The sequence below is a fragment of the Rhinolophus ferrumequinum genome, chromosome 25, assembly GCF_004115265.2.
Source record: "Rhinolophus ferrumequinum isolate MPI-CBG mRhiFer1 chromosome 25, mRhiFer1_v1.p, whole genome shotgun sequence".
Taxonomy (NCBI): Eukaryota; Metazoa; Chordata; class Mammalia; order Chiroptera; family Rhinolophidae; genus Rhinolophus; species Rhinolophus ferrumequinum.
In genome coordinates, this window is record NC_046308.1 from 22,108,218 (window position 1) to 22,130,969 (window position 22,752).

The 22,752-nt window shown below is 47.1% G+C and overlaps 1 protein-coding gene across 3 annotated transcripts in view; it reads left to right on the forward strand.

Annotated features, from left to right (window-relative positions):
* SPECC1L (sperm antigen with calponin homology and coiled-coil domains 1 like) overlaps positions 1–22,283 on the forward strand; it is a 128,009-nt gene extending 105,726 nt beyond the window's left edge. For all 3 annotated transcript variants that reach the window (XM_033097586.1, XM_033097587.1, XM_033097588.1), the window contains 3 exons: positions 16,883–16,999; positions 17,914–17,973; positions 19,624–22,283. In XM_033097586.1, coding sequence (XP_032953477.1) covers positions 16,883–16,999; positions 17,914–17,973; positions 19,624–19,713 — 267 coding nt within the window. In that variant the 3' untranslated portion in view covers positions 19,714–22,283. The remainder of the gene's footprint in view (positions 1–16,882; positions 17,000–17,913; positions 17,974–19,623) is intronic.
* Positions 22,284–22,752: the final 469 nt, after the last annotated feature.

Sequence of the window (22,752 nt, forward strand, 5' to 3'; positions counted from 1 at the left end):
TGTGACTTCAACAGAATGGGCTTGTGGAAGTGCTAGAGGTGGGAAGGACCTGAGGACTTCAACAGAGCCAGAGGGGCTTGTCATTCCTCTTAACTCAGGGTTCTTTTCCACTTTCCTTCATTCTTTCCCCATTTAACTCCCACTTACTACATAAGGAAAACCTGCTGAATGTTGTAAAATGGTTTAGAAAACCATTTTACCAGTGCTCTTGGTTCACTTTAAGGTAATTGTCTCAGGAGTTTGTTTCCTTAGATAAAATTTAAAGTACTATGTTTCCCGGAAAATAAGACTGGGTCTTCTACTGTATTTCCCCGAAAATAAGACCGGGTCATATTAATTTTTGCTCCAAAAGACGCATTAGGGTGTATTTTCAGGGGATGTCTTATTTTTTCATGTACAACAATCTACATTTATTCAAACAGTCATGTCATCTTCTTCTGGAACATCATCATAACGTACTAAATGTGTCCGTCTGGCTGACGATCTTAATTGGGCTTATTTTTAGGGTAGCTCTTATTTTCGGGGAAACATGATACTTCCCCTGAATCAGCACCCAGGAATTGGAAAAAGTTAGGCACGGTCCCTAGAAACCATGCAAAACTGAGGCTTCCATTTCACAGGTGAGGAAACTGTAAGGCAGAAAGGTGGCATGCTTGCCTGAGATCATACGATTGGGTCTTCAAACGCCGAGCCCCAGGCTCCTTTTACTAAGCTACTCTGCATCCCCAGCAGTGTTGCAGACTTCTCAGGAAGTTTTCAGTAGGTAGGCATTTTATTATTTTAATAATGCTGGTAAATAGAAGAGAAATCAGATAAGTAACATTTTAAAGAGCTGCTTAATTGTTTTGCTAAAAGGATAATCATTAAATAATCTTAACATGTATATTATTTCAAATAGCATACACAGGCCTTTACTTCCTTACATCGTGAGAAATCTTTTTTTTTCTTGGCTTTATCCACTTTGGATGGGATACCAACATAACAATGTGAAGTCTACAGAGGAGTTGTAATTTGACAGGCTAATTTCATTATATACATGATGCTCTGGCTTTTCACAAATGAATTTAGCCTGAAGTCATTCAGGAAATTTAGGGTGACCTCTCTGTTGTAGAGGCAGGTTATTTGTAAAGATGCTCTATTGCTGTCTAATGATATATAATTATGGAAAGGGTAATTAACCATTAGATAATGTAGGGAGGAGGAAAGAGAAACTCCAGTTAACCCTTGAACAACACAGGATTGAGCTGTGTGGGTCCACTTCTACACACATATTTTCAGGAAATGCCTGTACTCTTCAATCTGTAGTTTGGAGTCCATGGATGCAGAGCGCCAACTGTATGCATCGATACGCACCATTTTATATAGGAGACTTGAGCATCCACGCATTCTGGTGTCAGCATGGTCGGGGTGGCAGGGGGGTGGTTCCTGGAACCAATCCTCCACAGATACTGGAGGTAGTTAAGTTTTGGGGGAGTCAAAAGTTATATGCAGATTTTTGACTGCTGGAGGTTTCCCCCAACCCCCACATTGTTCAAGGCTCACCTGTAGTTTCCTTTCCAAATGGGCTCTTTAAATCCAAGAGAAAGGAAGCTGGTCTGGTTATCTACTGCTACTGTGTTTCCCCGAAAATAAGACCTAACCAGACAATCAGCTCTAATGTGTCTTTTGGAGTAAAAATTAATATAAGACCCGGTATTATATTATGTTATGTTATGTTATATTTTATTATTATATTGTATTGTAAAATAAGACCAGGTCTTATATTAATTTTTGCTAACCTCAAAAGTTAATGGCTTAAAATAATGATACTCATTTAGCTCATAAATCTATGGTTTGGGTGGGGTCTTGGTGGTGACAGCTCATCTCTGCTCCTCTCAGTGGTGACAGCTCATCTCTGCTCCTCTCAGTGGTGACAGCTCATCTCTGCTCCTCTCAGTGGTGACAGCTCATCTCTGCTCCTCTCAGTGGTGACAGCTCATCTCTGCTCCTCTCAGTGGTGACAGCTCATCTCTGCTCCTCTCAGTGGTGACAGCTCATCTCTGCTCCTCTCAGTTCACCTGAGGCACTGGAGGGCTAGAACCATTTTGGGCTCCCACCCTCACGTGTCTGGTGGTTGAAAGTGGCTGTTGGCTGAGACTTTCACTGGGCTGTGTCCGGAAACCCACATGCAGCCTCTCCATGTGGCCTGGACTTCCTCACAGCATGCTGGCTTTATTCCAGGGCCAGCGTCCCAAGAGAAAGAAGGCAAGCCCCCTTGTCTTCAATGATCTAGTCTTAGAAGTCATACAGCATCTCTTCTGCCACATTCTGTTTGTCAAGGCAGTCACAAAGGCCTGCTCAGTTACAAGGGCAAGGGAAATAGATGCCACCTCTTGGTGGGCGCAGCAAGGTTCTGAAGAGGATATAGCTCCAGAGATATTGCTGTGGCCGTTTTTGAATAAACCAGTCTGCCACAGAGACTGTTGTCTCTTATTTAAGTAAGTAGAGAAGTTAATAATGTGACGTTAACCTGGCAGAACTTTATAATGATTTTAAAAACATTGCCTCACAGATGAGAGGGCACCTGAGTAGATGAGTGACCATCTGGTGAAGAGTTCTACCTTATGTAAGCTGGATGCATTTGTCTCTCCAGGCCTGTTGTAGCAAATCACCTGGATTTAGCTGTGTCCTTAAATACTCAAGGACTTTCAGCGCCCACCCAGGGGTCTTCCATCAGGCAGCACCTTTCCATCAGAGTCCTTTGGCTATATCTGGCCTGCCTCTGGTTCTGCCATGGTTTAACCCTGTACTACATTGCGGTACAAACTCGGAAACACTGGGATTAAGTAAACGTAAAAGCCAAGGGAGCCTGTGTGGCACCTAAACGTGGTCATGGCCATGGGATTTCTTTCTTTCTTTTTTTTTTTTAAACAGATGTATTAAAGTAGACCTAACATAATAAACTGCACTTATTTCAAGTTTACAGTCTGATGGCTTTTGACATATATACGCCTGTGAAACTATTCCTACTGTGATGAATACACCATCTCCATGGAAGTTTCCTCAGGCCCTTTGTACTCCCTTAGTCCTGCCTCCCTCCCACCCACCACCATCCCCAGGCAATCACTGATCTCCTGGCACTGTATAGTATTTGCATTTTTTTATAGTTTCGTATAAATGCAGTCATAGCATGTACATTTCGGAGGGGGGATTCTGGCTTTTTCCACTTAGCAAAATTATTTTGAGATTCATCATATTGTTGCATGTATCAATAGTTCATTTCCCTTTTTTCTCTGAAGAGTACTTCATTTTCGGGATATACCACAATTTGTTTATCCATTCAGCTATTGATAGACGTTTGGGTTGTTTCCAGTTGCTGGTTATTAGAAGTAAAGCTCCTGTGAACATTCCATGTGCTGGTGTTTGTATAGACATCTGAAAGGTGGATTGGCTGGATCGTGTGACAGGTACAGGTTTACCATTTTGAGAAGCTGCCAAACTGTCTTCCAAAGTGAGTGTATCATTTTATATTCCCACCAGTGGTTTGCAAGTGTTCCAGTTCATTTATCTTTTCACCAAAACTTTCTGTGGTTGGCCTCTAGTCATTCTAATAGGTGAATGATATCTCACTATGATTTTAATTTTGTAGTTGCCTGAAAATTAATAGTTTGGAGCATCTTTCCATGTGCTTATTTGCCATCTGTATATGTTCTTTGGTGAAGTGTCTATCCGGATCTTTTGCCCATTTTCTTATCATGTTGTTTGCTGAGTTTTGAGATTCCTTTTAAATACTCTGGACACAAATTCTTTATAAAACATATGATCTGCAAATATTTTCTCCCAGTCTGTGGCTTCACTTTTTATTCTCTTAAAAGTGTCTTTCAAAGCACAGTTCTTATTTTGATGACATCTAATTCTCTCTCTCTCACACACACACACACACACACACACACACACACTGGGGGGTGCCAAAAAAACATATACAAGTGGACACTTTGGTCAACGTTGCTCAAGCAGTAGTTCACCGTAACCAGAAGTGTCTGGACGCTGATGGTAACCACTTTGAGCACCTCTTATAATTGCGGAAGTCAAACCTTGTATTCATCTTTTGTTATTGGAATATATTGAGTATTATAATTTTAATATAGTTTTCCTTTCTTAAAATATGTATATATTTTTTTGGTACTGTGTGTGTGTATGTATTTTTTTTTATGGAGCATGTTTGCTTTCACTGTTGTATGTAAGAAACTTTTGCCTAATTAAAGGTCCCAAAGATTTTTCTCCTATCTTTTTCTAGAAATTTTATAGTTTTAGGTTTTACATTTAGATCTGTGATCATTTTGAGTTAATTTTTGTGAAGTATGTGAGGTATAGAGTAAGGTTAATCTCTTAGCACGTAGACTCTTATTTAAGTTGGGAAGGATGGCATGTGGTAGAAAGAGTGAAGCAATTATTAATAATACCAGAGGTGAAAGGAAGAGGATACATCTGTTCTCCAAGGGAGGGATGTTTCAAAGCAGAGGAAAGAACAAGTTTCATTTAAAGAGACATTCTGAAAGATTGTAGATGAAGAGACTTTTGGATCCCTGTTGATAAAATGCAGCATACTTTTCATCTCAGTATTCTGGAGAGAAAATTAATTGTGGAGGAAACAAAGGATGAGACCTTGTTGGGCTAAGTATCAGACCTTAAGTTGCCAAGTGGGGCAAGGTTCTGTTCTTAGCCGTGGTGAGAGTGACACAATGATTCCTGAGGTTTGTGCCTTCTGGGGGGGAGGCGTCTTGGTGGATGCCTCCTTGTAATGAGAACTCTCTCCTCCAAGCATCTAAACTGATGAACATTTGCTTGCTTTCTTTTTTTTTTTTTGCTCTAAATCCATCATGAAATCTGCATAACACTGCACAGAGAGATCACTGAATACAAGGAAGGATATAATGAAGTCTGGAGAATGATCTTTAACCTCAAGAAACTTTCAAAATTATTTCTGAAACATAATATTCTAGGCCTTTTTAAAATTATGCCTTTTTTCTGGGAATAATTTAACTTTTTAAAAATTCAGATTTGGGGCGGCCGGTTGTTCAGTGGTTAGAGTGCAGAACTCATAACACCAAGGTCTCCAGTTCGATTCCCACATGGGCCAGTGAGCTGCGCCCTCCACAAGTAGGTTGAAAACAGCGACTTGACATGGAGCTGATGGGTCCTGGAAAAAACACACTGTTCCCCAATATTTCCCAATTAAAAAAAAACCCCTCAGATTTGTAAGTATAAGCATTCATTGCAGTGCTATGTAGAATCCAGTTTTGAGGGGCCTTTATATTTCTTTCAGCTGCCATCATATCCCTCCATTTAGCTTTCAACCCCCTCTCTCTGGCTGCATTCTAATGTGTTTTATTCCAAGAAACCAACAAAAAAGAGCTATAACCAATGTGTATGCAAAATAAAACCAGAAAAAGTAAACATGGGGTCAGGAGTAAAGCCCACGCGCAGCGAGGGCCCCAGTGGAACACAGGCTCCTGTCTGGCGCCCTGTGACAGTCCTCCACTGGTGGTACCTGGTTATATTCAGGCCAAAGAAAAGTGTTTTACCATTTCCCTATTTATTGCACTACAGAAAAGGTAAGTTAACCATTGAGCTTCAGGCTCTGGAGAGAAGTATAGGAAGGTGGTACCACAGATGTGTTACCTTTTTTAGATGTTTTGCCATTTTCCCTCTGCCAAAATGGTACCTTGTAGGTGTCAAAACTAATACACTGACAGATTTAAAAGAACATTTCAGTTCCTGCTGTAAGCAATAAAATAAGTTCATCTTAAGGTGAGCACGCTATATTGAGCATGTCTTTCCTGAAATCATTTCCTTCCCAAGCAACTGCACGACCGTGGGCCACTTCACATCCAGGCTGCCTTGTACTTTGTTGTCATGGGTCAGACCAAATACATTACCTGTGATTTCAGAAATGGGAAGTGCCGTGCCGGGGAAGACCAGTTGTCCTTCCAGCTTGTGTTCTGTCACATCATAAGGTGTTCTGAGGGGGGGAGGGGATGGACGGGCAGGCGATCTGTCTTTCTCTGAAATGTGAGTACCCAGAGAATAATGATGCATCCAAAAGGGCATCTTCTCTGCTCGGAGCTCACTGCCGATGCTGTGGTCTTAATCTTTTCTACATCAAATTAATAGTACACTGTCATCTCTGTGTGGTAGTATCCTTTTTTGCATAAATTATATTTTTCAAATTTAAGGTATTTGAACAAGTCCAGAGATATGTGTCTACCCTTTATGCTTTATAAAATGTTGTCTTCTGGCAGCCTTCATTTTTAGAAACTGGAACATTTTTTTCTCTTTGTTTAAGCCCATCTCTATACTAAAGCTATCAGATTCTCTGGACCTTTTTTCCTGGATTTTCTCTACTTTCCCTCAAGAGTTTTCTTAAACCAGCAGATTATTCAGCAAACCTTTGCTGAGTGCCTGAAGAGTGTGCCAGAGTTAGTGAAGAACCAGCCTGAGAGAGAGAAACAAAGGCATATAAGTGCTGTTCATTGCAATAGAAATGTCAGCGACTCGTGACAGAAGTCTCTGTGACTGCTCACACAGCCATCAAACCTTCATCTCTGGCCCAAATGGCAGGTGTCCTGAAGTTCTGGGTATTGACTCGGGGAGAGGGACTCGGAATCAGCATGGCTGTCATCTGGTCCTCCGAGCTCCCCTGGGCAGGGAGAGCAGTCTCCTGTTTCACACTGTTTGTGTTTTCTAAGGTGGAATCAACACTACCTCAGGGGACGCAGGAGAAGGAGACAGGATCTGCCAAACGCCAGCGCAGATGCTGTTCCATGTACCTTACAGACATTGCCTTATTAAGTCCTCGTAATTGGGAGTTTTATTTCCATTTTGCCTGTGAGAGAAAGTTGAGACTCCTGCAAGTTAAACCGTATGCCTACAGTCCTGTAGCTAGTAGCTCGGAAGAAGTAGCCCCAACCTTCAAAGCCTAGGTCCATGGGACTCTAAATCCCATGATTCCTCTGCCATTCCCCTCTGCTTTTCAAACAGAGATGTAGCTTTCAAATCGGTATAAAGAATTTCCTAAACTTAAAGTGAAGGAGCAGTCAGCCTTGTGAGGTACAGAGCCTCCTTCCTATCACCAGAAGGTTGGAGCGTAGACTAAAGAGTCTTCTTAGAGGAAGCATTTGAGCAGGGTTTCCGTGTGAGCTCTGGCTGCTTAGATGGCCTTCAAGACCCACACCGCCCACAATGCACTGCATCCATCCGTTTCAGAGCAAGAGTAGGAATTGGTGACCTTTGTCCTAAGGATGAGCTAAAGGAGGTCATCCCAAAGATATTTGGAGTACTTAACTTTCTTCCCCTCAAACACCCATTCTCAGGGAAGCCTTTGGGGGTTAGGACGAAGAGACACAACTTCCCTCTTCCTTTGCCCAAGTCCTTTCCCAGACCACACGCAGGGTAAATGTTGCTTGAGGATTACTGTGTCTCCTTTAGTCAAAATTGCATTTTAGTGAGTAAATAACCCCTGCCAAAGCTAAACTAAATCTAGAAAAGGCAGAACTAATTCCTAAGCTGCTAATAAAACTGCTCACCACATGCCTAAGGTGCATAAATCAGCTGTGACCTAGCCAGTGGCTCTCGCCTACCATCTCTTCCTAGTGGCAGTTTCCTGAATTTTCCAAAAGCAGACATCATGGTTCCTATGTGCTCCTCCACAAAAAGCCTCATTTTGGAGGGATTTATGGGAAACATGGGGACATTAATCCTGTCACTTAGGGTGAAATTTGCTGGCTTATTCTGAACTGTCCCCTCAAAATAGATTCATTTGACTTAAAAAAAAAAAAAAGGTTTTAGCACATTAAAGCCCAATGTATTATGACACCTTAGATTTTGTTTTAGTGAAGCTTCAATATAGTTGGAGCTCTATCCTAAAAATGTGCTCCCTGCTCTGAGCTCATTGGGTAATATCATTGTGGTTACGTGTGACCACTTCTCACAGAATCACAGGCAGGTTCCCTCTCTTGACTTGGGAACAGCTGATCACGGATGATAGACCAAGTTCCTTTGGAGTTAACAGATTCGCTCAGTTTATCCTAATCGTGAAGGAAGCAGATTGATACACTTTATCTGCTTGTTTGTTTTTAAGACATTAAAAAAAAAATTAAAGCAGAGCCTTAATGAATTCCCATAAAACCCACTCATGAATCATTGCATTTAAGCATGTAACGTTTCAGTAAAGATTCTAGGATAAGTAAGTTGCTCATGAGATCTACCTAGTGTATAGAGTTACTGAGCATAGCCCTGTTCCCCGTCCCCCAGCCCCTGACAACTGGTAATCTGCTCTCTCTGGATTTCACTAATAACCTGTGGCCTATGTAAATAGTTTTCACTTAACATAATGTTTGAAGATTCATCTATGCTGTGGCACGTATCAGTACTTCATTCCTTTCTTTGGCTGAATAATATTATGTTGTGGGGATATACCCCATTTTGTTTTTCCATTTCTCCATTGGTAGACATTTGGACTATTTCCTTTGGGCTATTGCAACTATGACCAGTCCCGTGCAGGTGTTTATTTCCGTACTCGTTTCCAGTTCTTTTAGGTGTATACCTCGGGGTGGAATTGCTAGATCATATGGTAATTCCATGTTTAACTTAATTGAGGAACTGCCAAACTTTTCCAGAGTGGCTACATCATTTTACATTTCCACCAGCAATGTATATGAGGTTTCTAATTTCTCCACCTCCTCACCAGCACTTGCTATTTCCATTTTTAAAAATAAAATGCATCCTAATAGCTGTAAAGTGGTAATTCACTATAGTTTTGATTTGCATTTCCCTATTGACTAATAGAGTTGAGCATCTTCTCATGTGCTGTTGGCTATTTGTCTGTTTTCTTTGGCGAAATGTCTGTTGAAGTCCTTTGCCCATTTTTATATTTGGGCAATTGGGTTGTTTGTCTTTCTGAGGTTGAGTTGTAGGTTTATTTGTTTTTCATGGAAATTTTCAGATATACACTAAAGTAGTGAGAATAATAAAACACCATCCTGTACACATTGCCCAGCCACAAATCATCAGCCATGGTCTTCTCTCTCACCCCCACCTGGATGATTCCAAAGCAGATAAATCCCAACCATTTAATGGCATTACATTCTTAGATAAGTTCAAACTTCCAGATTGAATCACAGTTAGTTTTACAGTTGATTTGCTTGAATTAAGATCCAAGTAAGGGTTATACATTGCACTTGGATAATATTCCTCTTTTCAGTCTATTTTAATCTTAAAAGTCCCTTCCCTCTTCCCCCCACCCCCTTTCAGTTTGTCTTTTTGAAGGAACTGGATCGCGTGTCCTATCTATAGCGCTCCTACATTTCAGGTTTTGTTGGTGCTACCCTTTGGTGCTGTCCCTGGTATAAACTGTAGATAGAGCAAGGGGTAGATCTGATTCCAGTTCAAGTTTTCAGCAGAAGTACCTGAACTGTTGGAGTTATATCTGTGTGTTCAGGGAGAGTAGAGTAGGATAGGCTCTTTGTTTCTGTGATGTCACTACCACTGGAACCGTTATTGCCAAACGGTGCCATTCTAATTCTGTCAGTCACTCCTCCTTCATTCATTAGAATTCCTCTTTACAGAGACTCTCCTTCATCTGCTGTTTGGTTGCCTTACTGTCCAGTGTGGTCAGGAGAGCTCATCTGGTACATGATTCTGTCCATTGATTTGCCAGCACTCTGAATCCTGAGAGGTTTCTAGGCTGGGCTGGTGCGCTTCTGTGAGCGTCATCATGAACTCAGGGATTTAACCTTTTAGATGTTCCTGTCCGGTGCACTTCCACCCACCTTCAGTTTCTAGATCAGTGGTCCTGCCTCTTAGCTACTCAATCAGATCCTCTGGGGACCTGTAAAGAAAATGATGCTCATAACAGTTGGGTCAGCCTCCCTAGGGCAGAGTCAAGTATATGTTACCTTGCGAAGACTTTGCAGGGGATTCTGATGCATAGTGAGGATTGAGGGTCCTTAGTGGAACCTTCCCCTACCCCCAGGGGTACAAGATGCAGGACTCTGCCTTCAGGGTTGCTGGCTTACCCTGGGCTGCCTGCCCTGGCTTCCTTCCTTCCTCCCTCTTTACCACGTAACACCTGGACCTCATGATGAGCGAGCCTCAGACTCTCCCTGGACACACGCCACCACCCCTCTTCTTCCCTGACCTGAAGCAGAGCTTGGCTAGACTTCAGAAAGGAGACAGTGCTGAAGTCCCTGGAGAGACACCCTTAGATCTACAGCCAGAATGGGTCTGCTGGTTTACACGACGGCAACCCTGGGCACCAAGCAGGCTTCTGTTTATTGACTTCCAGGGCCTTCTGGGTCCTTCCGTGTTTAACAGTCACTACTGGGATTGGTACAAACCGTCTCTTGGTGGTTTTTTCCCTCTCTTTTAGATATTACATCCACCACTACCACCGTACCACACAGAAGAAGGCACACTCACCTGCCTCACTCCGACTCCCACACGCCCTCCAAAGGCTGCCTCATGGCCTGGGGCTGAGAAAGCTGAGGCACTGTGGGCAGGGGTTTGCTTGTAATTCTCTCCCACCTCCTGAAGGCTGGGCTGCCACCCCCAGAATGATATCCTGTCATTGCCAGGATATATGTCCGTCACGGGGAGGACCCTGCCCCTGCTGTGACTTGTGGACAAGCAGAAGGAAATCGGTGCTTGCGCATGTTAGCGGAGAGATGAATCATGGTTTTTGGCTTCTTGCCCTGTGCCCATAAAAGTGGAATTTCCTTAAATAGATCAGAACCTTAATAACTATTTCAAGAACATGTGGTATTTGGGGGTGTATTTTATGGCCCTTAACTAAACTTCAGACAAATTAAAACATTTTAAGGTGTTTGATGACATATTTTATCTTTTTGTGGTGGAGATGTGTGTCATTTCTTGGCTGTCATACCCCACTCCTCCACTCTGAATGCATATAAAGGCTTGGCCTCAGAAAGGGCAGCATCATATTTAAAGTCACAGGTGCAGGAGAAGGCTCTGGTCCCAGCTCAGGAAGCAGTGAGTAGAAAATGCCCCGCCAGTTTCGCACAGGGTGTGAGGACGAGTCTGAGTTGTTATGAGAGTGAAAAGGACAGCAGGTGGCCCTGTGAAATAGGCCACGTCCTTCTGCCCTGTCAGATCACTTAGTCGACATTTCCTGGATGGAGAAAATGGGGCAAAGCGCCTCATTTGAGTCTGTATTCAAGGCTTTTATGAACTGTTGTTCTGGCACATATCGTAACCCTCTTGTTTTTGTCTGTCCTGATCCAAACATAGTCTTATCTTTACAGCAGAAAAGCCCTGAAGTGACCTGAAAACTGAATGCAAAATCTGAATTCATTAATTAGGAACTTTCATTATACCTAATTACTGTGTGTCTCTATGTTAAAAAGAAAATTGTTTCCTTACAGAACTTGGCATTGTTGCCAGTAAATAGCGAACAGTAGTCCTTCCATTAGTTCCCCTCAAAACAGCCAGTTTTTGGCTTTGAGAATAGTTTGTTTTAAAGGCACCAGTGGGCCTGCCTGCTTCAGAAGCTGTCGATGTAGTAGAGAGCAGGGCACATGCGTGGTGGAAGGCCCGGACCCCGCAGCCCCCTGGTTAATACGCGGAGCATAAACAGGCCCTTCCTCCCGAGAGAAACGCCTGGAAGAGATATTTTACAGGCCAGGCCTTTCCTCATGCCCTGAAAAGTACTACTTTTGAAAATAGACAACCTTTGTGAAATAAACATGTTGTAAAAAATATCTACCTGTGGAAATTATAAAACTATAACAGATCATTTAACTTGGTGATGTGATAGCTTTTTAAAAATTTGAGTGCTCTTCCCATAATTGCCATTGCTCACTATGATTAATGGCAACCCAGATGTTACTAAATTTAGGAGATTTTTCAAGTCTTCTTGGCCTCTCCGCAGCACTAATGATATTGACCACTCTCTTCCCTTTTAACTCTCTCTCTCTCTTTGGCTTCTGGCTTTTCTCCCACCTGTCCGGCCATCCCCGTGTCCTGTTGAAGGCTCATTCTCCTCTGCACAACCCTTACCACGTGCGAGTTCCAAGGGGCTCGGTCTGTGGCATCCTTGTCACGGTGTGTTCCAGCTATCCCTGGGAGATCTCACCTAGACGCTGCTTCAGCCATTGTCCTTGAAAGTTTATATCCCCGTACACTGCCCCTCCCAAGTTCTAGACCTTTCTGTCAGTACCCCTAGGCACCTCCCTGTGGATGTCTCAAAGGCACCGCAAATGTAACTTGTCAGAAGTGCATCTCCACCTCCACTGAGCTCTGCGTCCATCCTGGTCCCCACTGGTGTCCATTTCAGCAGAAACCACAGCTGTGTTTGGCGTGGCGTGCTGTCTCCCTCCTCGTATCCAGTGTGTCACCAAGTCCCGTTTGCTTTAGATCTGAAGTGTATCTCTCTAGCCCTCGCCTTCTTTCCCCACCCACGGCCCAAGACCTTTCCTGCCACCTCTCTTAGGGGCCTCTGCTGTCACCACCCAGTGGCTCCTAACATCCCCTGCCCACAGTTCGACCACACTTAACCTTGAAGTCTGCCCCGAGCCCAGGTCCACGTCGGGCTCCGCCGTCAGGCTCTGTCCTATAAGACGGCCCCTCCAAGATAGCTGAGGCCTGATCTGGGGTCTGGTTCCAGGTGAGGACTCATTAAGTGGCCGAGTGAACCTTCCCCCGAGCAGTGCCTTCCCAGTTCTTCCACTGCAGGCTCAGCTGCACATGGAGGGTGTTACTTACCCTGGGGGCTTCAGCGCCTGCTCCCTCTCTCCAGGGGAAAGTCTCTTTTACCACCAGTGGAGGAACATGGCTCTAGGCACGTCGCACTGTTTTCTTTGTAGGCCTCTGGAAGATGGAGCCACACTGCAAGGCCCCGCCACTCATACCAGAAAGGCACACTGTGCCTTGTGACATTCGAATGGCATTGAAACAAGTGATTATAGAGCGAGTTTCCTACCGGTGTGTTTTGAATGAATACTTGGGAGTTGGGATTTTGAGGTGGCTTATTTGAGTTTCCAGACCTTACTCAGAGAGAAGGATGCATACCACACACCAAATACCGTGTGGATTGCTCCATATTTTTATGTGAAGGCCCTGTTGGGTAGCGAAGGTTTACCAGTTACCTACGTGTGGCAGGAGTCAGCAGAATTCTAACTGTGGCCAGGAGCAAGAGCTGCAGTGGGGGAAGAGCAGCCTGGGGACATTCTCGCTGAGTCTGTGGCCTCTTAGTATCTTGGATGGGATTGATGCCACCTGCTACAAAATATCTATCTGCTCTACTACAAATAAAACCACCTCATAGTTTCAAAGTCTTAAAGACTCCTCAATCTTACGTGAGCCGAGGTTTGTATGTCCACTTTATAGGAGAAGCTGCTCACAGGGGAACCGGGCAGTGGCACCCAGTAAGTGTCAGGCCTGGCTCAGACCCCACCTAAGGCTTTCCACTGGTGTTTAGTTGTTTTTATCCAAGACATAAAAACTTCAGTATTTTTACTTAATTGCCAAGAAAAGTAAGGGTCAGCACTGTTAACCTGGCCCTCATGAGCAGGTAAAGTGATCACAAGTCACAGAGACCAGGAAGCGACAGGCAGATTGAACTACCTGTGCCTGTTGCCACATTACTCAGGCCCTTCTGGAATCCAGGCAGAGAGCAAAGGAGTGAAGATGGGAGATGGTGAGAGGCCAGTTCTAGTGACTGCCTGTGAACACGTCTGCCCCTCTGGTTTCCGTCACCAAGGAAACCCGGTTAGGTCCGTGGGATCTTCCACCCATCATCTTGCTGCCCCGGAAGTCCGGAGCCCACTGTGGTCCTGGTTTGGTCACAACTGGTAGGATGCAGCTCCATGTGTTCAGGGCAGTGCCTGGAGGACAGGAGTGCCAGCAGGGGTCTCGCTGGGCACTGGTCACAGCTTTGGGATGAGTGGTCTTCACTGAGTGGGGACAGAGCCGGCTCCCGGGAGAACAGCCATTTCTCTGGTGATTTAATACAATTTTATACCTTTCGTATATTTATTTCTATTAATCTTGTCATTATATTAATGGGCTGTGATAGCTATGAAATTAAGAGCTCTAGAGAGGAAGCCAGGGGAACTTTGCCATCCTCACCGTGCTTTTCAGCCTTAGAGAACCAGCACTGTTGTTAGTACAGTTTTCTGTGTTCAGTCTGTGTAATTTCATAGTAGTTTGATTTTTCAGCCCTAAACATTAAAAACAAATAGTGAGATGAAGAGCAGAGGGTGCAGGCCTGCTCTCTTAGATTGAAGGCTTTTCCTCACTTCCTTTCAAGAACCCCAATTTCAAGGCCTGGCTCATTCTCCAGGGTCTCTCTGGACTAGTTTAGGGGCACGGGCGAGGGGGCCGCTCAGATGTCTCACTTGGGTTTGGTGCTTGTTGGTGTCGTTGTCGTGCTCTGCCAAGTGGGATGCCCTGTCTGGCTTCCGTCCAGCTCCCAGTGGGTCCCCTGGCCAGCCAGCCTGCCTGGGTGTGAGCTTGCGTTGTTTGGATTTGGAAGTTTGGTTGTCAGGTCCTTAAAAGTTAACTCCCCCACCCTGCAGCCAGGAGCCATGGTTTCCTCGTTGTGTAAATCACTTTGGCTTATTTTGTAAATGAAGTTTCTGCTCCGACTAGAGATTCCAGGTTTGGGGTTGGGTTTGTCATGAGGAAGCTGGGGAAGGCCAGGGTTCCCACAGCTGTGGAGCTGGGGCGCAGCGGTTTCCTCTCGTGCAGGAGCCTTTGCGGCGAGACGTAGTGAGGTCAGGCACGTAGGCGACTCTGCCAGAGACGCCTGCCTTTCAGGGAGCTGGAGAAGGGGCCGCAGGAAGTGGAGATTTGTTTTCCTCCAGAAGTGAACGTGACCTCTGGGGGCAAGGACTGGGAGTCCTCGGCAGCGTGTGCTGCCATTGGCCTTACACAGAGATGGGCCACACCGTTAAGAAGCTTTTTGCCCTGCTGTCCATGTAGTGATGCCCAGTCTCCTTGGCTCTTTCATTAGGGCCCTTAGGCACGAGGACTAGGAGAGCGTGGACAGGCTTGGGACTTAGACCTGAGTTTGAATAGTCACCCAGCCTGGGTATGTGACCGGGGCCTCTCTTAGCCCCGACCTCCTTGTTTAAAAATGCTTCTGGGTGATTCTGAGAGTCAAGTAACATACCACCTATAGGATTCTTGGCACAAGGATTCCCATCCCTCTCCTCCTTGCTGCAAGCCCAGCACCTTGGACAGGTCACTTCCCTTCCCTGGCCCTGGCCCCCTCCCAGACGGAGCTGCCGCCCTGGCTGGCTGCTTCCTGAGATTCAGAAGAGATCAAAGAGGCCCGTTTGCTGCTGCAGTTATCAATGGTAACTGTCACGCGCCAGTTGTTGCACCTTCATAGGAAGCAGTGAGTGTTACTGTCGGCCAGGGCAGAGGCCCCTTAGAGGGCAGCCCCGGCCTGTGGGGAATGTACCCAGGCTGGTCTTTACGGCCAGGAAGTGTGAGCTCTGCAGCACCGAGGCGGGGGGATCGGCCTGGGCCCCATCGCGTGGTGTCACTGGACGGCTGCAGGTGAACTGCTAGGCAGCACCCTCGCCACACGCTTACTGCCACCTTTCCCTGTGGCTCTTGAGAGGTTTGCATTTCTTCATGCTGTAACCTGGTAGCTTTCCACACAGCAGTTATGAACATGCGTCCGGGCCAGATCTGCGAGCTGGCAGCAGCAGGTAATCAGGCGAGGGGAAATGACCTCTGGAATAATTGCCCATAGAGCTGCTACCCTCCAGAAGGCTTGCATTTGAGTCGAAGAACCCAAAGGGCAGCATTCTGGGTGACTGCAGTCAGGGACCAATCATTTTGATGACAAAACTTACGAAAACTCTCCATCGAAGGGCCCATCGCCCATCCTCCCCTCCTGCCCCTCGTCCATGAGCCGCAGGCCCCCTACTTGGTGTCAGGACCTAACTGTCTGTAAAGGGGGTCAGGGATGGCAAACTTTGTAAAACTGTACAACTACAAATGGCAGTAGTATGCTGTGATCCTGGGAGGAATAAGAACTGGTACCCAGGAGCTGGTGGTTTGCCGTCTAGTAAAATGTGGGCTTTCTCAGTCCCCTAGGAAGCTAACTCTTGATACAGTTGAAGACAGGATGAAATCAACAGTGAAACATAAAACAAGGTGTTTGGGAAGTGCTCGCTTTTTCAGTTTGTAGCATTTACAGAAAATGTGTGAATTTCCAAAATTTAATTGTGTAGTTTTATCTTCAAAAGGATTCTTGCAAATAAGGATAGTCTACCTCCCAGCTGAATTGCATTATCATATAACAAAATATTGTGAATGGTTGTTACTTTTGTAGTTGCAAATAATTTGAATATGGAGTAAAGTGACTCTTAAAAGTCGAGGTGTTTCTTGGAGAAGCACACGTAGCCCCAGGATTAAACCGCTCCTAACGTCTCCTAATGCAGGATGGCAGCTGTTGGTGTCTTCAGAATACACAGATAATCTTTGTAAATCTTTGCTCAGAGCTCCTACTAAGAGAGGTCAGGCTGAATCCTAACTACTCCCCAGTGTCCCAAGAGGCTGCCAAGTGTGGGACCTGCTCCTTGTGCCCACGGTTCTTCCAGGAGAGGGTAGGGTCCAGTTTTTGCCACTGTGGTGGCAGCGACCTGCAGATGGTGGGTGGGATGCGCATGGGAACCGGTGAGAGGGCCAGTCACTGACGCCGGCCGGGCTCTGGCCGGGGCCCCTATACACTGTGCTTGCTCCTGTCCTAAGGCTTGCCCTGCCCAGGATTGGGAGTCCCTGGCCTCTCAGGTCTCCTGCACCCTCCTCAGCATTCTCCTGAGAAGATCACAGTGTGTGTTGCTTATGTGTTTTTCTTCTTTTCCTTCAGAATATTGACATTACAAACTTTAGCAGCAGCTGGAACGATGGGCTGGCCTTCTGTGCTCTCCTGCATACCTACCTTCCAGCACACATTCCATATCAGGAACTGAACAGCCAAGATACGGTAAGGCAGGCTGCGAAACGGCCTGGCTCCTGGCCACTCACAGAGGGCAGGCGGGCATGAGACGTAGAGGCAGAGCCGTCCATGGACGGGGCCGTGCTGTTGGCATTTCACACACCACATTGCTGGCTCACATTGGCCCTGTTCCGGCTTGGTCTTATTTTGGATGTGAGTTATTGGTGCTGGGCCAGCCTACCAAGTCCCTGGCCCACCTTGTGTAGGATGTTTGCCCAGTCCAGAATTCCCCAAGTAATGACATGCTCAGTGAGAGCCGTGACAACATTTAAGATCTAGGACTTCACCAAGAATTGGCCAAGGAGAGCTGCCCAAGGCATGAGCGGTCCGACTAGCAGCACTAACCACACCAGGCCAGCTTCCTGCCACCTCTGGGCCCAGGACTGGCTAAGAGCCAACTGTGCAGTCCAGGCCATGGTCTGAGGCGTCCCATTCAGGGAGCTGCTTGGGGACAGGGCCCCTGCCCGGGGCATTCGGAGGGGACCTAGGCCCAAGCCCTCCTTTGGTCCCCCATGTCAGCCGCCTCCCACCCCTCAGACAACGCTTGAAGGTCCCCACAGGGGAGAAACTCACTTGACGGGTGTTTCTTATTAGCTTTTGGGGTCTGTGTTCAGATGGTTCAGGGCTAATATATCAGAAGTGACCCTTTTACGTAGTGAAGAAGGAACAGGTGTTTAGGGATCGTTCCACAGCTGGTTACAAGCAGAGCAGGCAAGGCCCTGCATGGGGGCGGTGGGCACGTGGCCAGGCCCTTGGAGTCGGGTGGGAGTTTTGAGGGCTCATGTGGCTTACTTTAGTCCCAAGCAGAGGTGGGCATCGTCTTTCCCCAGCAGCTTGTGTAGTCCGGGTCGCCTTTCTCCTGGCCTTGCTTGTCCACTCCAGTCACACCGTTTCTTTTACAGCGAAGGAACTTCACCCTGGCCTTCCAGGCGGCTGAGAGTGTCGGCATCAAATCCACACTGGTAAGCCCCACCTCTCCCCTGAGGAGTCATTGGCAAGCACTACTTTTTGTTAGGAAGCACTGGCTTCTTATTAAGGGAGGTCCTCGGGTGGTGTGGCGGCCTGATAGCAAGGAGCCAGTGTGGGCCCTGCGCCAGCCAAGCAAGCGCCCTGTTAGGTGGGAGTGCAGATGGGATTTCACCCCTGCCCCATGGGTGCTTTATGCCTCACGGAAGCATCCCAGGGAAGTGCACCAAGTTGGGTGGGGTGGTCTTGACCACAGCTGTATGTCTGAATTCGTCAGACTAGAGGGAGAGTGTAAGACGAGTCTCGGAGGGTGGCTTTAGAGGTTGAACAGGTGGCTTCCGCACTTCACAAGGGTTATGGGAAACTGCTGTTCATGGTGCGAGAAACGAGTTTTAGAAAACCCGCGTGTCTCAGGGTCTTGTTTAAGCCTCTGCTCAGCGCCTGCAGCAGCTCATGATAGACATGCTTCTGTCAGGCTTTTGCCTCGTCACCAGTTCAAACTTCGTGGGAGAAAATACTGCATCCAAACGCAAAGCTAGCCCTTTCACCCGGGGGCACTGTCATTAAATAAACTATGTACTGAGACATTTCTAGGATCATCAGTGCACAGCTCGGTCATTTCCACAGAGTAAAGTACTCATGGGGCCAGGTCAGGGACCCCAGGATCTCCTTTCGGGCCCCCCCCCCCGTACCACCTCCCCACCTCAAAGGTCCCCATCACCCTGACTTGTAGCAACTGAATAGTTTTGAAGAAGTATTTACACTTGTATTTATGCTACAAGAGTGTTCGTGTAGAAATCCATAAATATATCTTCTGAATTCATAGAAATACATTTTTTAGGGTGGCTTCTATTCAGTTGTATATAGAAAAAGAAAAGTTAGAGTTAATCTGGATATTTTAGGTCACATTTAAAGTTCCAATATATAAAAAGTGGACGGTTTCCCCATCCTACAAAACTTTTAGTCGAGATTCTTATTGAACAAACGGTATCTTTTTTCTGTATCCCGTGGGTGGCCCTCTCCATCCTGCTGGCTCTGGGGGCACATTCTGTGTCCCTCGCCCAGAGAACCTCAGAGCAGTGCTCTTCAGACAGCTCCTCAGAAAGTCACAGATCTTCAGCAACAGTGGTGTCTCTGGGAGGCCTCCGGTTATATGGCAGCATCCGGGGTCTCTTACGTTTCTTCTCCTCCATCAGTGAACACCTCACAGATCACTGGTATTTTGCAGAATACAGTTAGAGAACAGTACCTTTGATTTCAGATGCTCACCATGATGAAAGGCGTTAGAATGTTGAATTCTGAGAGCTCCGTCACACAGGCTCTCCCAAGAGAGTGACTAGGGTGAGAAGGGCTCTCAGAAGTGACCACGGGGAGGGTTTAAGAAGAGAAGCAGGCAGGGGAAGAGGTCCCAGGAGAAGATGAAACCATCCGAGCCTTAGGGAGCGACCCTGGTGTGGGACTTGAGCAGGGCGGGCAGCTCGGGGACAGTACTGACACCCAGGGAGGAGGCGCGGGGCCCTCGGTAGGGATGGAGCGGACGTCTGGGTCAGGCTTAGAACAAAAGTCTTTCGACGCGTCACCCAGCCCCGTGTTGCTATCCAGGAGGTGATGGAGAATTCTAAGCAGATCTCTTCCTTCTCTGGCAGGACATTAATGAAATGGTGCGAACTGAACGGCCCGATTGGCAAAACGTTATGCTGTACGTGACGGCAATCTACAAGTACTTCGAAACCTGAGCACATCTGGAGGACCCTCCACAGTTACCAAGCGACACCAACGCCATTAGCTACGCGCCCCGTAAAGCTTTCAGCAACTCTCTAGGCTGCCCCTAAGCGTGTGAGCCTTCAGCCCAAGGCCTCCAAGTCACGAGAACTGGGACCTATGTGGCCCCGGCTCAGACCAGCCTCCTCCCACATGACCTGTCCACTCAGAGATCAGCATGGGTGCAATAACCATTGCGCACGCTGATTTGCTGCTGGATTTTTTCTTCTGACGAGAACACTGAACTCTGTTAGTGTTGTGGGGTATTAAAACAAGGCTCGTGCACACACAGCTAAACTTGGGGAGGGGGATTAAATGATGTGGGCAGCTCGCAGGGGTTAGTGAAAGCTTTACCCACAGCACTGTTCACTCCTCGCCAGTGCAGGTTCTGTCACCATGTGAAACACGTGGGGAACTTGGTGCCTGACAGGTTCCTGCTTCGCGGCACCAGGCCAGTGGGCCTCGACCCTTCATGGGCTTGGTTTCAAGGAGTGTGTCACTACAGCAGTGGGACATCCACCCTCTCCATGTGACAAGGCTGTCACAGCCAACACAATGTAGGTGTTTGCAGCTTAACAGTTGATGAAGACTCGGTTCCCCGTTCTGCCTTTGAACAATTCACGCAGCTGGGCCTCTACCGTCAGGGCCTCTGTCATCGGGACCCTCTTGCTGCTGCTCTGCCAACCTGTCCAGCCTTGAAGGGGCTTGGAAATCCAGCTCAGATTTTAGGTTTGTTTTTTTAATTGCTTTTCTCATGAGCAAGATTGGAAAATAGCTCCTGTTTTGTTAGTACCAAAGTTCAATTGTTTCAGTAAGCATAGAGATAGAACACAAAATCTGAGCGTTAGCATGGTGAAAGCCAGGAATGAAGTTGGAAGTAGCTGGAGAAGAAGCTAAACAACTTGAGGGAGCCCAGACAGGAGAATTTGAAGTTACTCTGAGTCACTTGGATGTAATCCTCCTAGGCAAGAATTTAAGGAAGTGCCTTAACGCTCCTTGTAAGGGCAGCCATCGTATAGAGGCTCTCGGAGGCCACCGCAGCCCAGTGACGGAGTTGGTTGGTCCCCTACCATGCTGCTCTCTCGACGTTCCAAGCAACAACAGCCACACTACAACCCCTCTGCACAATTTGAACCAAAGCCTTATTACGAGGTGTTCTGTCAAGGTGACTCTCAGACTGGGACTCAGCCCTTCTTGGCAACAGGGAGCCCATGACTCATGTGCGCCTGACACGGGCTCTTGGTTTGAACAGTGTCAAGACCTGTTGCTTCCAGAATACAACTACGTTTGTCACCTGCAAAGTAGCATGAGGAAGAGCTGCTACTAGTGGAGGCAGGATGGCTGCCCCTGCCACGGGATGCAAGGAGGGGACTCGGAGAAAGCCACTGGCCCTCGTGTGAGCTGAGGGTTCTGCATTCAAGCGTGATGTTCTAGACTAAGAGTTTGACTTGTCTATAGCCTAGAAAAGAATGTGACGATTCTGAACGGGCTGTGCATGTATGTGCACCTGCTGGCCCAAGGTCACCAAATGGCCAATAAATGCCCATGTTCCCTGCCCAGATGTCCCAACCTGGCAGTTCCACCTGCTGCCTGGACTGGAGGCTTTTTGTGAAATGCCCAATTGCAGCTAAGAAAGGAGAGGCTGGCGAGCAGAGCCCAGCCCCCAAGCACACAGGAAGACCCTGGTAGACGCCTGTCCCCGTCCTCACTGCCTGGGTTCTGTTCTTATTTCTGTTGCTCTGTTGACAGGTGCCCCATGCTGTCAGCTGGCGGACTGTTAAAGTGAGAGTCACTGTCTTTAATGTGTCTCCACTTGGTTCTTTGAGCCCCCATTTTGCTCCCGTTTGCCCTCACAGAGGCCTGTGCACCTGTCTGGACCCAGTGTGTCTGATCTGCAGCCATGTTTTTGTTTATTTATTATGTTGGGGGGGCTGTCTTGTCCTATGAAGGAGAAGACTTTCTTGGGTCTACAGTTCACACTTTAGTTCCTTTCTAGCCAAGTGAGCTGGCCCTAGCGGCTCATGCTGTGGGGAGGCTGGTGTCTTGGAGGAAGGCAACCACTGTTGGTGGCTGTGTCCCGTGACTGGCATTACCCAGCATCGTGCCCTGGTGTCGGTGACAGGCCAGAGGGTGGCTGCGGGGCTTGGCCAAGGCCCAGCCTGTCTGGGGCCCCTCCTCTGCCTCCCTGACAACAGGCCATGCAGGGGTGCCTAGCCAGGCTGCCCATGTCTTCACATGGGTCCACAGGTGAGATTTCAAAAGCGTGACTTTTTGCCTTTTTCTAATAGGATCCTTATAACACTTGGCTTTATGGGATGATTGTAGATGGTCACATATACCTAAAAGTGATACTCTGAGGTGCTTTTAGTCCAGTGGCAATTGATGTGAAGCCTCTAGGAAGTCATTTTGCCTTGTTTCCCTTCAGGCACAAGCTTTAGCGCAAGAGGGCCAGTTAGAATTCTATTTCTCTCGCCCACGGGCTTCTGCTGACAGTACTTTTTTATTCTATTAAATATTCTTGAATGTATTAAAATTGCTGAAACATACCAGACTTGGACTTCACTAGTTCGCGACTCCCTGCTTCCCTTCTGACCTTGTGTGCACAGGACCCTGGTCACCTCCCCGGACTGGCTGTAGCAAGGAGGGCCCCTGAAACCAGCCTCCCTCTCCTCACTCACTCCTGGGGAAGGATCTGACGGGGGCTTGGGAGAGGCCCCACCCTGGGCTGAAGCCACAGCCACACCCTTGACCGCATGCCTGGGCCTGAGATAGGGGGGTGGCCCAGGTGAGCCCAGAGGTTCTGCGACAGGTGCTCTGACCTGCGAAGTACTGTCCGAGCTGCCCTATAAGGTTGAAAGGCCCGGCATTCCCCAGTTGTAGCCCAGACACGTGCTCTTCTGGGGCGGGGGTAGTGCCGTGAGGTTTTTTGTTTTTTTAAGAAATTTATCTTCTTGGAGATAATTTTCAGAGTATATAAAATTATAGAGAAACCAAAAAAAAAAAAAAAAAAACCC